At 36.4% G+C, this 15,099-nt stretch overlaps 1 protein-coding gene across 1 annotated transcript in view; it reads left to right on the forward strand.

Moving 5' to 3' along the window:
* The first annotated feature begins 386 nt into the window (after nt 1-386).
* The window catches only part of CDH12 (cadherin 12), a 273,039-nt gene continuing 258,326 nt past the window's right edge, over nt 387-15,099 (forward strand). The window contains exon 1 of the mRNA XM_046672150.1: nt 387-617. Within this exon, the coding sequence (XP_046528106.1) occupies nt 387-617 (231 nt within the window). The remainder of the gene's footprint in view (nt 618-15,099) is intronic.

Here is a 15,099-nt window from a genome sequence, read left to right on the forward strand (position 1 = left end):
TTGTAGCTTATTTTTTCAAGTCTATGAAAAACTTAGTTTATCCAAGTTTACGGGTTGAATAGCAGTGACCATTTACCAGTATAATTTTTTCGAGTCTTTCCTCGCTCTTTCTTTAAACGTTGGCAGATATAATGAGAGTTTTGATGACTATCATCATGTAATTCTACCAATTTAATGAATCTTTGTTAATTTGTTTTATAGGTCCCTTTAGATGGAATATAATACAGCCAAAGGCTTTTCATCAAAAGGATTAATGCCTGCATTATCATTTCTGCAATAAAACAGAAAGCTAAGTGGTGGAGGCCACAGACACCTCAAACCTGGATTCCACAATTCTGCATTAAGTGCTGGAGTTTTATTACTCTGCTGTAGGAAAGCCTTTGCCAATGCTTACAAGGAACTGTTTATCCCTGCTTCTCTGGGTCCTGTTTGATGGAGGTCTCCTAACACCACTTCAACCACAGCCACCACAGACTTTAGCCACAGAACCAAGAGAAAATGTTATCCACCTGCCAGGGCGGCGACCACATTTCCAACGAGTTAAACGTGGCTGGGTATGGAATCAGTTTTTTGTGCTGGAGGAATACATGGGCTCCGAGCCTCAGTATGTGGGAAAGGTAATGGCGTGTTTCTTTTGACAACCACTTGATAGCAAGGGGGATTATGCATTGTGTATTGTGTATGGATGTTTTGCACAGGAGTTGAACAAACCAGTGACTAGAACACTGGAATTGAAATCCAAGAGACCTGGTTTCTCTTCCTGACTCAGTGGCCCGGGTAAGCTTTGGAATATCATTTAATCCTTGTTCACTTCAATTCTCCCAGGTTATTTTAGTGAAAGTAATCTATATTTTTGTTCCTACTTTTGATATCCTTTGCTTAAGATATGAAGTTAAAATATGTAAATGTCATTAAAAATGTTATTATAGCACATTATTGCTTACAGACATTCTGAAATTGTTTACCAATAACAGACATAGAAAAGTATTATCTGTTGGTATCCTTGAATGACCATGATGATCTGCACAACATATCATTTGGATTTTGGCTTTGTAGTATTTGACTGGGCTTGCTTATGCTTTAGAAATAATTTATTTATTATATGTTTGGCAAGCTAGTTATGAAACTATTTATGGCCAAAGTAACAAATGTTAGAACCCAAATACATGCACGTCAATCTTCAACACAACACACAATTTTTAAGTCTTATGGCAAGTTTATAGAAATTTTTTTTCACAAAAATGCTTGTTGACAACTGTCTATTTCAACACATTCATGCTTTACTGCTAATTTCCTTACATAAAATTTATCAATGACACCAGAAAAAATATTTTTCCAAAAAAATGAATATTTTATTTTGATTTCATTTATTCTGTTTATAAATTTTCTAAAAGATTTTGCCATAGTTTTAATAAAAACATATGTGCTTGAAGAGATTTTTAAAATAAATCCAAAGACAGAAATGGAATTAGGAGCCTAATACAGAAGGATAGAAGAGTTAGGAGGCTAATACAGATTATGTCTCTTGAACATTAGAGTTCTCAGAGCTTTCTGGAAGCCTAGATGAGTGAGAAACATGCTGAGTCTTACGGTCGCAATGTTAGGTCAAGGGAAGCAAATCCATTCGATATCTAAATTATTTGCAGTACATTTGTGGAATTTACCTTTTAAAAATGTATTTAAAGAATATTAAATAATACAGTGAAGAGGGTCTTCAAATAGAACCTTTGTTAGAAATGACCACATAGCCAGGGTTGCGCTTAGGTGTATGGGGCCGCAGGCAAACATTTTCTGTGGGACAACTACCTACGTGTAAAATTTGAGTCACACAAAATCAATTTTTGAGTACCATTCTGGCGGTCTAATTTCTAGTGATTTTGTGAAAAATATGCAGTGCCATTAAGCAGGAGCAATCTCCTTGACAAGCTGCCGAATAGGAATCAGAGCCTGGTCATGTGGCCCTGGGACAACTCCACAGATGCTAGTCCTGGAGTTCCACGGGGTATCTGATGGGCTCAAAAATTGAGTAGAAAGTCAGAGAGAAATGGCTTTAAAGGAGAGAAATGGCTCTGGGCCCAAGCAGTTCTTGCCCAGGGCACCTCACCCAGATAGCATTGCTGCCCACATATAGCCCTGGGAACAAGAGGGGTCTTAGAAAATTTTGAGGAAAGCACTCTAAAGCATGGAAGTTTCCTGATGTTACTGTTCATTGCTTCTGCTTATATGATTCCTCCATATGATCATGGAATATGATAATCACTAAAACATTTCTAAGGTGAGCTAATTTCATGTTATTCTGGTGCACTTGTTTCTTGTGAATTAATTTAATATAAGGATCAAGTTTTGAAATTCAAGACAACGGAAAGGGTAGCATAACTCTAGAACTCTGCCTCATGGGTAGCAGTTATTTCATCTCTGCTTAAAACGAAAACTAGACATCACATTGAGGTACCTGGCAAATGTCTGACAAGCAGGTATTCTCTGGTTTTGATCGAAGCGGATCCATAGCCTTTATTTGTCCAAATTTGAGGTGAGAAAGTTGACATTTGGTTGAATTTTTTTTTTAAAGATTGGTACATGAGCTAACACCTGTTGACAATCTTTTTTCTTCTTCTTGTTCTTCTTCTCCCCAAAGCCCACCAGTACCTAGTTGTATATTCTAGCTGCAGGTCCTTTTAGTTGTGGTATGTGGGACGCTGTCTCAGCATGCCTTGATGAGAGGTGCTAGATTGTGCCCAGGATCTGAACTGGCGAAAACCTGGGCCGCTGAAGTGAGCGTGTGAATTTAACCACTCAGCCATGGCCCAGCCCCTTGGCTGAAAAATTGATGAAACTGACTAGAGTAATAAGTAAAACGGGTCTAGGAGTTATTTATGCAAGTTTTGTTTGATACTCCGGAATTCTATCTTTATAATTGCTACAATAGTATGGAATTCATCCAATTCACTTAAAAGATGAATTATTATTTACAAATAGATTAAAATGGAGTAATTCTAAGATCCAACTTATTATTAAATTAAATATTATTTTCACAGGTACATGGCTCCACATTTGTAATATGTAATGAAAACCCATGGTTCTCTGGTAATGTACATTGCAAATGAAACAACAGTTCCAAAATTTTCTTTCTACATGGAAACTAATTAAAGTTTAATAAACTCTGTCTTGATCATTCTAGATAACATTGGGACCAATTCAAGCCATTACATGTGTGTGTGTAAACACATATAGATGTATTTATGCTCCTGCTCTTTCTAGAAAGGCTTTGACACAGTTTATAGAAAAGTAAAGATTTATAAATAAAATAGAACTCAGGGCTAAAAATGAAGGGCAAATTCAAATGTACCAACACAATGGTCAACTGAACCACTATAATTGAGTTTCAGATTTAACTCTGTTTCTTTGCAGCAAGAGCATCTATAGAAAACATTAATTCGAATAGTTCCCATTATTGAAAACTCCACTTATTGAGAAGAAAAATCAATTCCCCTATTTTAAATCTAAAAGAATCTAAAAGAATTTCTTCATTTAGAAATTTATGGCAGGCGAGGTGGGGGAGGGTGTCACTTGAGTGGCTTAGTGGACATCAGCATCAACAATTGTTATATTTAAAAGGAGCATACGTTAATGTTGACATCCTTTCAAGAAAGACCAAACTGTGATATTGCTTATAATGAATGTTACTTTCCTTTATATACAAAGCAATCACAAGAGTGTCCAGAGGTAAGGCCAATGCTTTCTTCAAACACACATTTTGGATTTACTACAGTACCTGGATAAGTATAAGGTGCCATATTACAGAGTAACATGGAAATTAATTTGATAGGCAAAAATTTTTAATTCAGATGCTATCAATGCTCAAGTTCACCATAAAAAAGTATTATTAAAGACACGTACACACACAGTAAGTTGGATGCATACACTAACATGTATAACTGGGTGCTTCTGTCTGTGTAGTACTAAGTTATGTCAGGCTCAAAGGTCTGTATCAAGAAAATGCTGCCCATTTTATCCTCAAAGAATAATTTAGAAAATTGAGTTGTCATTTTAGATGACCTTTGTTAGCAGCAATTTTTAAATGTAAATTGTTTAATATGGCAAAAATATTAAAAGTGGAAACATATATAAGCCCTAATTTCAGAGGCATTCACTTGTTCATCATATTTTTGACTGAGAATGCATTACAATTTGAGGAAGTGTTAAGTCTTGTGGGGATAAATTTAAGTATGAAGATCCCTAGATTGCAATTATAATAGGTAAGCTGTATTGAGTGCTTCTTTGAGCACTGTTTTAATCGCTTTGTATACATAAACTAATGTAATCTTCACAACAGCACTATGAGGAAGATTATCAGTAACCCCATTTTACATATCAGAAAACTGAGGCACAGAAAGGTTAAGTAACTTCCCTATGGCCATCACCCAGTAAATGCTGAAACTAGGATTTTAAGCCAAGTAATTTAAATCCATTGCACCAGAAAATATCATAGTTCACCTTATAAGGATCTTAAGAGCTAATAATATTTTCAATAGTCTGTCAAGAGTACTGTAACGGAGACCCTATAAGGGACAGTGGAGACAAAGGAAGGTCTATGACTTGTCTAGAAGATGGAGGAATTCAAGAAAGTCTTCACAGAGGAGGAAGCACCTGAGATGAGTCTTGAAGGATGAATTTATCTTTTCAGAAGAGAAAGTCTGAGGAAAAGTTTTTATAAGCACTCAGGCTTGAAAGTTGAAGGTGAGCCTAGATGAGCATATTTCAATATGGTCAGAGAGTGTGAAGCCAGCTGTTTAGAATATGTAAATACAGAAAGTGTGGAGAGCCACAAGTCTGATACCAAGATCAGTATTATTTGCTCTTATTGTCTTACTTATTTATCTATTTATTTTTGATGGAGGTATAATTGATATATAACATTATATTAGTTTCAGGTGTACAACATAATGATTCAACATTTGTATATATTGCAAAATGATCACGCCAATAAATATAGTCAACCTCCATCACCATACATAGCTATAATTTTCTTTCTTGAGATGAAGACTCCTAAGATTTACTCTCTAAGCAATTTTCAAATACGCAATATGGCATTATTAACAATAATCCCCATGCTGTACATTAACTATTATTTGTTCTTAAAGGTGTCAAGATCTACAAAATGTCTTGGTTGAGGATTCCTATGGACAGAATTGTGGTTCTACAATGATCACTCAGAGAGCCATTTAAAGGACTCATTGGAGACAGAGCAACAGGCATGGAGACAGAGAACATATTTAGGAGAAGGTTACAGTAGGCATGTCTAGGAAGTAATAAAGGAGATGGGATATTACAGTTGAAGATGTGAAAGGCAGTGGCAGGATAATCAGAATTAAAGATCCATTGGTCATGGGAATATAAAGGATGACACAAAAAATTAGTGGATAGATGTATGTAGAGAATGAAAGAGAGGGAGAAATTTTAAAAAATGCCACAGATTTCTGACTTTGATTTTACTAGTATCCTGTATGGGTTTTGCTCTAGAGTAAGAAATAAAATGATCACTGTTAGACATTATATATCTACTTAGGCACTTAGAAGTATGCAGGTAAAGTGTCTCAGATATTTAGATATGTTAATCTAGAGTTCACAAAAGAAAGGCCTATGGTAGACACAGACATAGGAGTAATCAGTACACAGATGGGAGTCAAAAATCTCATAAGTGGATAACACAGTAGGAGAAATTACGGAGAAGATATGAGAATGTTGATTTTTAACTGCAAAGCAGATGAAGAATAATTAGATAGATCTAGCTAATAAGAGATAAAAGACAAGCATTAAATAGAGTCATGGAAAATAAGCTAAAAGAAAGTTTTAAGAATACGGAATGGCAAATAATATTGAACTCCACAGGTCAAATTAAACAATGACTGAGAAGACTGTATGGTTTTGTCAGTTAGTGATCCAGAGCTGACCTTTATCAAAATGGTTTTAATAGTTTTCTCTAGAGCTTAAAGAAAGGAGAAAGGAATGGGTACAGCCAATAGATTTCAAAAGTGTAGGTGAAAGAGATTGATCTGTGACCTATTGATATGACTGGTTTAATCTGATATGTATTCTATTAGTGTTCTCCAGAGAAACAAACCCAACAGGATGTGTGTGTGTGTGTGTGTTTGCATATGGAGAGAGAGAATGTGTTATTTTAAGGAAGTGGCTCATGTGACTGTAGAGAAGCAAGTCCAAAATCTTCAGCATAGACCAGCAGGCTGGAGACTCAGGGAAGAGATTCAGACATGCTGAGTATATCTATTCTAATTATGGAATATATATATATATATTATACATAAAATTATGGAATATATCTATTCCAATTTATTCCAGTTATGTATTCCCAAACTGGGGAAATAATTACAGGATGGATTTGGGGACCCACTGGGCCCATTGTGAAATGAACCTGAGCTGAAGCTCCATTGCTCATCTGACCTCCATGAGCCCCTGCTCTGATAGTGGGCCACAGTGAATTTTGAATCTCCTGGAATTAGTGTCAGTCCAGAGCCAGTGTCCACTAGTTCCCTAAAGGTCTGATTATTTCCTTTTCCCATTGCATAGTCAGCCCAGTAAAGGTCCCTTTGAGGAATGTTGGAAGAAAGATTAACAGTATAAATTTTTGGAAGTGTAACGGAGACCAGGGTACCAGGTCTTCCTTTCATTCCTCAAGGGGACCGGGACTTCCTTTCATTCAAGGGGTGTTGAATCTGTAATCTTGCTTGAGTCTGGGAACAGCTTGAGAAGCCATGACTCTGTTTTTATGATTCAAGTTAGACTTTTGCTCACTTGACTGGAATTTTTCTGCTTATACAGATCAAATAAGAATTTGATAGGTTTCCTGTCTATTTCATTTCTAGGAAAATGATGATCAACTAGTCAATGCCATAGGTCTCTTTGTGTCAGACTATTCAGATTGCTACTTTATCTCAGCTGTCCATTATGGTAACTACACTGGCCTTGCCTTGGCCATTGAATGCTGCCACTTGATCCCTGTCACCCCAAGATCCAAGTATCCCTATTGCATTTAGGTTTTCCAGTTCAGTGGCAGCAGTTCCCACTGTAAGTTCTGGCCTACAGAGAAGAGCCATCACAGAGCTCTTCAAGGATCCTGGAGCTCCCCTATCAAACTTACTTCTCACAGTCGTGGTGAAGGATGTGTCCTCTGGAAGCCACCAGAGTGGGTGAGTAGGTCTTAAGTGACAAATCAGTTAGCATTCCTATCTCCCTAAGCCTTTGAATCTCTTCCTCTACAGTAAACCAAGGCAGTCTGGCATTTCAAATCCATGCTGTGGGCAAACTTTTGCTCCATGTTTCATCCGAGTAAACTTACAGCACTCAATAACTCCCCAGCTGTGATATTAAATGCAACATTAGATGCAGAATATCTGCTTAGTTGGCCCATATCAATAAATTCAGCCTGATCCAACTTTATGTTCCTTCCACCATTATCTCATACCCTTAATATGCATTCCCACAGGTATTCCCTGGAATTCTGTTTAGAAAAATTAAGTAGTTCTTTTGGTGTGTAGCACACCTGCTCGTAGGTCACACTTTGTATTTCACCTTTAGGGGCATGCTGAGACTTGAGTCTTGCTATAGATCAAAAAGCAAAGAGGAATGGTGAGGGTAGGTCTTGAAGGATCAGCAGTGTTTTGCATGGCAACTGACTCTGGCAGGCCATTACAGTTTCCCCAGGTGTTCAGGGTTAATCTCCTCCAATGGGGGTGGAGCAGCTGCTTTGCTGGCAAGGAAGACTCAACAGAATTTAAGGTGTCAATGTCCCCAGCTTCATCAGGGTCTTTCCACACATCTGCATTTCAATTTCCAGGACCCCAGTCCTTCGCAATCAATGTGTTCACTTTAAAAGTAGACATACTACCTGACTGGGAATTCAATTTGTATTGTAATTCCACCACTTGCTGGATGAGATATTGGGCATTTTTTTTTTTTTCCAGCAGTCTCTGCTCTGTGGCTAAAGGAGATAAAGGTCTCTTTCAGGCAGACATAGAAGCTGTCAGGTCAGTTATGTGGTTCTTGAGCTGGGATTCAAATCCCTGAGCATATTGGTTTCTTTTCTCGCTTTTTACAGTGCTGTGGATTGAAAGTTTTTGTCTCCACAAATGTATATGTTGAAATCCTAATGTCTAATGTGATAATATTAGGAAGCAGGGCCTTTGAGAAGTTCTTAGGTCATGAAGATGGAGCCCGCATCAATGGGACTTATGCACTTATAGAAAAGGTCCACAGAGTTTCCTAGCTCCTTCTGCCATGTGAGGATACAGCAAGAAGTCTCCAACCCAGAAGAGGGCCATTGCCAGACCATTCTGGCACCTCGGTCTTGGACTTCCAGCTTCCAGGAGAGTGGAAAGTAAATTTATGTTGTTTGTAAGCTACCTATCTTCTGGTATTATAGCAGCCCAAACAGACTAAGACATCCAGTGACACTAGGAGCAACCAGCCAATGTCATTATTATCATGAGTTTGACAAAAATGTTCAAAGGTATCAAATATATGGCCACTCAGATGCTTGCCTCTTCTAAATGTTCCCTTAGGAGTATCTGATGGTGATGTTTTGCTTATCTCTATTGCTATATCACACCATGGACTATCAATGCTGTCTTTACTACTGGAGATAGAGTCATTAGCATCTTTAAATCTAATCAGATTGCAGAGTCAGTTCCAGGAACTATAGAACCAATTCAGAAAACTCATCCATAAGATGTTCCTCTAGAACCACTCTTAGTACCAAAATCTGTACTCATCATGGTTCTCCAGAGAAACAGAATAAATAGGATGTTTATATATATTTATGTTTATTTTAAATATGTTTTGGGGGCCGGCTCCGTGGCCGAGTGGTTAAGTTCACGCACTCTGCTGCAGTGGCCCAGGGTTCAGATCCTGGGCGCGGACATGGCACTGCTCGTCAGGCCATGTTGAGGCGGCATCCCACATCCCACAACGAGAAGGACCTGCAACTAGGATATACAACTATGTACCGGGTGGGGGGGGGCGGTTGGGAAATAAAGCGGGAAAAAATAAATAAATAAATAAATATGTTTGGTTCGTATGATCATGGAGGTGAAAGTCCAAAATCTTCAGGGTAGGTAGACAGGCTGGGGACCCAGAAAGAGTTACAGTCCTAGCTGAAAGGCCTTCAGCTTGCAGAATTCCTTCTTGCTCCAGAGAGGTCAGTCTTTGTTTTAGTAAGGCCTTCAACTGATTGGATGAGGCCCACATATGTTATGGAGACTAATCTGCTTTACTCAGAGTCCACCAATTTAAAATGTTAATCTCATTCTAAAAATACCTTCATAGAAACATCCAGAATAGTGTTTGATCAAATATATGGGCATCCTGGCCCAATTAAGTTAACAGATAAAATTAACCTTCAAAGGAATAATAGAGCCAATCTGATGCTGATAAAGATGAAGTGAGTAGAAGAAATTTAGAAGAAAGAAATTCTGGTTGACTCTTAGGACTTAAGAGACAGGACATTGTAAAAGATTTTCAGGTGGTAGAAATAATCAGCAATGTATGACTTTCTTAATCAGCAGGAGGCCCTAGGAAAGGAGGAAAAGGAGTAGATGGTTGTTTCACTTCGTTATTTTGCCAGTGTGATAGGAGAGAGAGAAGGGTACTAAAAAAGAAGTCCAAGAGAAAGTAGGGTGGAACTACAAACACTAAAGTTCCAAAGAGACTTACCAATAAAATATGTTCTTTTATATACATATATATATGGAAGTAAAGACAGTGGCATAAAATTTCACTTTTTTTATAATTATATGTAGAATTTAGTTTTAGATTAGTAAAAAAGAAGAAGAAGGAAAAATAGAAGTAGTTCAATAGCTTATTAAAATAGCTATAATTGCATTGCAAAAATAATTTGCTTATCTGGAGTTTCTTATAAATTAATACAATATTAAAATGATATTTTCACTCATGTATATAACCCTTTTCACCCAATAAAAATGCAAATTATATCATAAAGTTATACGAACACAATTTAAAACTTGTTTTCATAGCTCAACATTATCTATCTGTGCGTCTGTTTGTCTGTCTATTTATTTATTTGGTTTGTGAGTCATGTAACTCTTTGAAAAGCCCATAATGTAGTTTTCACGGTTCAATTTACTCCTAAAGTGGGAGCTTTCAATATTGGAGTAATTCCTGTTCATTTGAGATTCACCGTTCATAATACCAACTCAATCTCCATACAAGATTTGAAACCTAATGCATCCTCTTGACTACAGTCTTGCTGTGTATCTGAGAACCTGTGCAGTATATTCAAATGCCTAAATCAAGGTCTTGTTTCTAATCCATGCTGCTGGCAAATGGATTGATCTTGCTGCTAATTAAAGCATCTTTAGCTACCTGCTCTTTCTGTAGCAAAACACACAAAGGAACCATTAGGTAAGCCTGATAATGTTTTGCACACCTTGGTTCTTAAACCGATTCCTGAGTTTTACAGTTTCTCTCAATACTTGAGGCTGTCTTTGAGATAATCATCTTTGGATGTGATTAGATAGTAATACATTTAAAAGGAAAATTGCTTGAAATGGAACTTGAACAAATAAATAACAATATACTAAAACGCTTGTCAAATAGATGATGTCCATTGTATTCCAATTGTTTTCTCTCCTCTTCAATGTATTTCTTGTTTCTAGCATGCTGGTTGTTTCACAATAGCTACACAATAAAGGTTTAATGTGTTTACTTTAATTGAATTGGCTGGACCTTGAATAAAATTCAACTGTCTTTAAATCAATATATGAATTACTAAAACCAGCATTTCAGAAACACCATGGACAGCATTAAAGTTTGAGCACTGTTTTTTAAATTTCTTTTTCTACTTCTTTCTTCCTTCTTTTTCCTTCTCCTTTTCTTCTTCTCCTTCCTCTGCTATATTCCACCTTACCTCTAATTATCTTTTAATTCTTTATTTTCTTCTAACAGTTTCTCTGTATTATTTATGGATGCTGCCTGACTCTAGTTACTTCAAAGCTAGGAAAAAGAGTTAGGAAGCTTTGATTCTAATTCCAGGTTTTATAATAATTATCCACATGAGCATGCTTAAGCACATGTGTTGCAATTTGTATAATTAATGATAGAGTGGGATATCACATACCCAGATTATATTTTCACCAGAAATATCTCAAGTGCATTTGCTACAAACTTCACAGTATAGTCAATTTTGTGTGTGTGTGTGTGTGTGTGGTGCGTTTGTGTGTAAGTGTACATGTGTTTCTAAAACTTTTTCTATAAAATATTAGATTATTTGGAAAGCAGTGCTCTCAGAGGGCTAACAGTGTTGAATCTCCACAACTTTCATATTATACCAGGTGATTCTTCTAACAATATTGAGTTTATGAATATATGCCATGGTTATGCCACTCAAACATACTTTTGAAATACAAATGAGTTCTTTTGGTACACTTTGAGTATAGTATGTTTAAGTGAGAAATATTCCTTTTTCTTGACTCCTAAAAAAGTGAAACCACTATTATGAGAGGGACCACCTGTATATGTTTCATTGTTCATGAAACACACCATAATTTATTGCAACTGACATTTAAGCAATATAACTAATACATGAAATTACTTTTATGAAAGCATCTATTTTCTACTCCTGGATTTTCCCATAGAGATTGCATAAAGGAGATTTCCCATATAGCATACATCAGTGTAACCACTTTAGAGTAGACTTTTAATGCATACTCATACTTATTATTAAAGAATGCTGTTGTTTTTATTGTTTTTGTTGTTTTATGTCATGTTAAGAACTGTTCATCTTCGACAGTTTCATGAATGTTGGAAGAAGACGTGAGATACCTGGGTCAGAGAAAAGAAACATTATTACTCACAGCACAGCAACAGTATGAGCTCAGCATAATTGAGTTAGTGACCAGTACCCCATGCACCATAGGAGCAAAATGGATAGGCCCAGATGGATGCAGCATGTACAGTGGGTTGCATTATGGGAGAGGAAGCCTGATGATTTTTGCCCTTTGCTTAGGAGGGAGACATTATCTATATTTTACTGGGTAGTAAGCAGCATGTCTACTTTTTTGCTTTAGAAGATAACACTAAACTTGTCAAGGTTGTTTGCTATATTAACATTCTTGAAAATTTAGTCTTGAAAAAAAGGGCATTCAGTGCTTTCTGTGTAAAATCTGCAGGAACTTGAGAGATGGTGGAGAATTGTCTCCCAGTGCTATGCAGTGTGTTGCCTTATTAAAGCTATACCATATAATATAGTGACAGTGAAAATTAGAAACAATTTAAATACCTTCTTCTGTCGGCTAACTGAATTACTTCATCAATAGTCGAATGATGGCACCTTCTCTCTCTCTCTTATTTTCAAGCAACATAAAAAAAGACTTTCCTCACAGAGTTGATACTCTCTTCTGTCCTGAATCTTGGATGTAGAATTGTAAATATAAAAGAGGGTTGGAACTGAATATATGAAGAAATGTCCCAAGTCTACTTCTGGCCCTTAGTGACATTGGTCTCCAAAAAATAACTATCTTATCAATAAGTATAACCTTTGCAGTATACATACTTATTTTTCTTACCTGAGTAATAGAAGATAACTTATCTTTCAGCTACTGGATATTAATAATTGTTTGGGATAAAACCTCCTCACAATTATGCTGATAGTCTCACTCCCTGATTAAAATGTAAGAATTATTTTTCCATCATAAATACTGATTTATTATAATGAGTGGGGAGTTTATATAGAATTAAATTTCTCTTTATTTTACAAAGTATTCAGTGCTATTGAATTTTGAAATAGCCCAAGATAGTTTGGAAAATTTATAGGATTTTATCATATTTTCAACCATTTATCATAAAGAATATGAGATTGTAATTCAAAATGTTGTTTTCAATATGATGGGCATTGAAAGAGGGCAATGATATTTTCCCATGACATATACAGTCATCCCTCGGTATCCATGGGGGATTGGTTCCAAAGTGGATGCTGGAGTCCCATATTTAAAATGGCAGTAGTATTTGCATATAACCTAGACGCATCCTCCCGTATACCTTAAATCATCTCCAGATTACTTATAATATCTATAGCAATGTAAATGCCATGTAAATAGTTGTTATACTGTACTGTTTAGAGAATGATGACAATGAAAAAAAGTTTGAACATGTTCAGTCGAGATGCAACCAGTATAGGCCTTTTCATCCACAGTTGGTTGAATCTGCAGATGCAGAATCCGTGGGTGTAGACGCTGGGGAGAGGGAGGACCTACCGTAAAAGGCTCTAAATACAATTCTCTGTTGAGTAGACTTACAAACGAAACAATGAATTGGTGGCATTGAAAGATGGCATGACAGTTGTGCTGACCATGTCAGTTACTGTTGCAAATATGTTTCAAATAGTAACTTTTGAAGCCATCCCTGAAGAACTGTGTTGTAGCTTTAAAAAGCAAAAAACTTAAATTAAAACACAAGGAAAGCTGTACTTTGAAAATAAAGCCAGATAGTGAGGAATGGTTGAAAGCATAACCCTCCAGTAATTTTTCCCTTTGGTGAAAACATTGTGATTATCAAATAGGAAAATATTTAAATTATTTTTATTATCCATTACATGATTGTGATCAGGAAATTCCTTAAAATTTCCCTTTTGGTTCATAACTGTCTACAAGTTAGATCAATGAATGTTTTCCTTAAACCCACAGCTGCGTTCACGTAGTGCCAAAGAAGTACATGGAAACTAGCAATGGGGTGATTTCTCTCAAATGAGTGAAGAAGCATTGTTTTATTTAAACAATCAAAGGTTCTTAACTCATTTAAAGCCTAGCTTTAAACTGACAGTTGAAAATAAAAGTGAGACCAAAGATAACATAAGTTAAGTATAATTCTCTTTCTTTTTTTCCTCCTTCCTTCCTTTCTATCTTGATTGGAAAAGGTGTTAAGAGACGAAAAGAAGGGGAAATTCAGGAAAAAAACAAAGGCTATTTTAACAGGTTAAAAACAGTAAATATATGCACAAAAATACACTAGACTTCCTTTTAGATGGTGTTATTAAAAACTTCTAAAAATTCCTAAATATATTTTCAAATGTCAAGGAATTAGTGCAGGGACACATTTTATCATGAATCTTTGCATATCCCTTGGCTCCCTAAGGGACACAGAGTTGTGAGTGACATATCTGATCACTTCGCTGCCCTTAAAGAAGTGAAATTTCATCATTACTCCATGAAACCTTGCACCAACACTCTGTTTCCAGTTAATTGAATGCTTGTAAATATGTGGCTCTTGTGGATCATGAAACAGCAAGGATACGTCCTCATAGTTTCGTGGCAGGGAATAGTGGAAATGAGGAGAGAAATATTTTCATGTCCAATTAGTCCCAAAGGACTCTACGTCCCTGAATTCCCAGTGTTTGAACTGAATTGAACAGGTCTTTCTAATCTACCTCCTTATCTGATTCCATTGCTTTATATTTCCAGGAAGAAAAGAGGGGTTCTGATACTGAGTTTGTTAAAGAATCTTAATCACACATTTTTTTTCTCTAATGATGACAAGTATCTAAGCATCCTTGAAAGTGCTTCTTCACTTAATGGTCACCCCTGCTTATGCTATCCTTTACCTCAAGGTCAAGAACTTCTAGAGAAATATTTTGCAAAATAAAGGAAAACTTAAACATTAACAAGAACTTTTCAAATATGAATTTAGATGAAGGGTTAGGAAACCATAGCTCTTGGACCCAATCCAGCCTGCTGCCTGTTTTGTAAATAAAGTTTTATTGGAACACAACCATGCTCATTTGTTTACATATTGTCTGCCGCTGCTTTCACACAAGATGTCAAGGTTGAGTAGTTATGACAAGAACTGTATAGCTCACAAAACCTAAAATATTTACTATCTGGCCCTTTATAGAAAATGTGTGCTGACTCTTATTCAGATAATTACACTCCACACAACAAAAACACTATACGGACTTAGGCCTTTCATTTGTGGACACTCAGAACTGCTCTCTCAGTCCTGTCTCTGTCTTGAAAATTCGGGATTCTCAGGGACAAGGGCTAGTTGTCAGTAATAGGTCTCTTGAGAGAGAACCAA

The sequence above is a fragment of the Equus quagga genome, chromosome 9 (assembly GCF_021613505.1).
Source record: "Equus quagga isolate Etosha38 chromosome 9, UCLA_HA_Equagga_1.0, whole genome shotgun sequence".
Taxonomy (NCBI): Eukaryota; Metazoa; Chordata; class Mammalia; order Perissodactyla; family Equidae; genus Equus; species Equus quagga.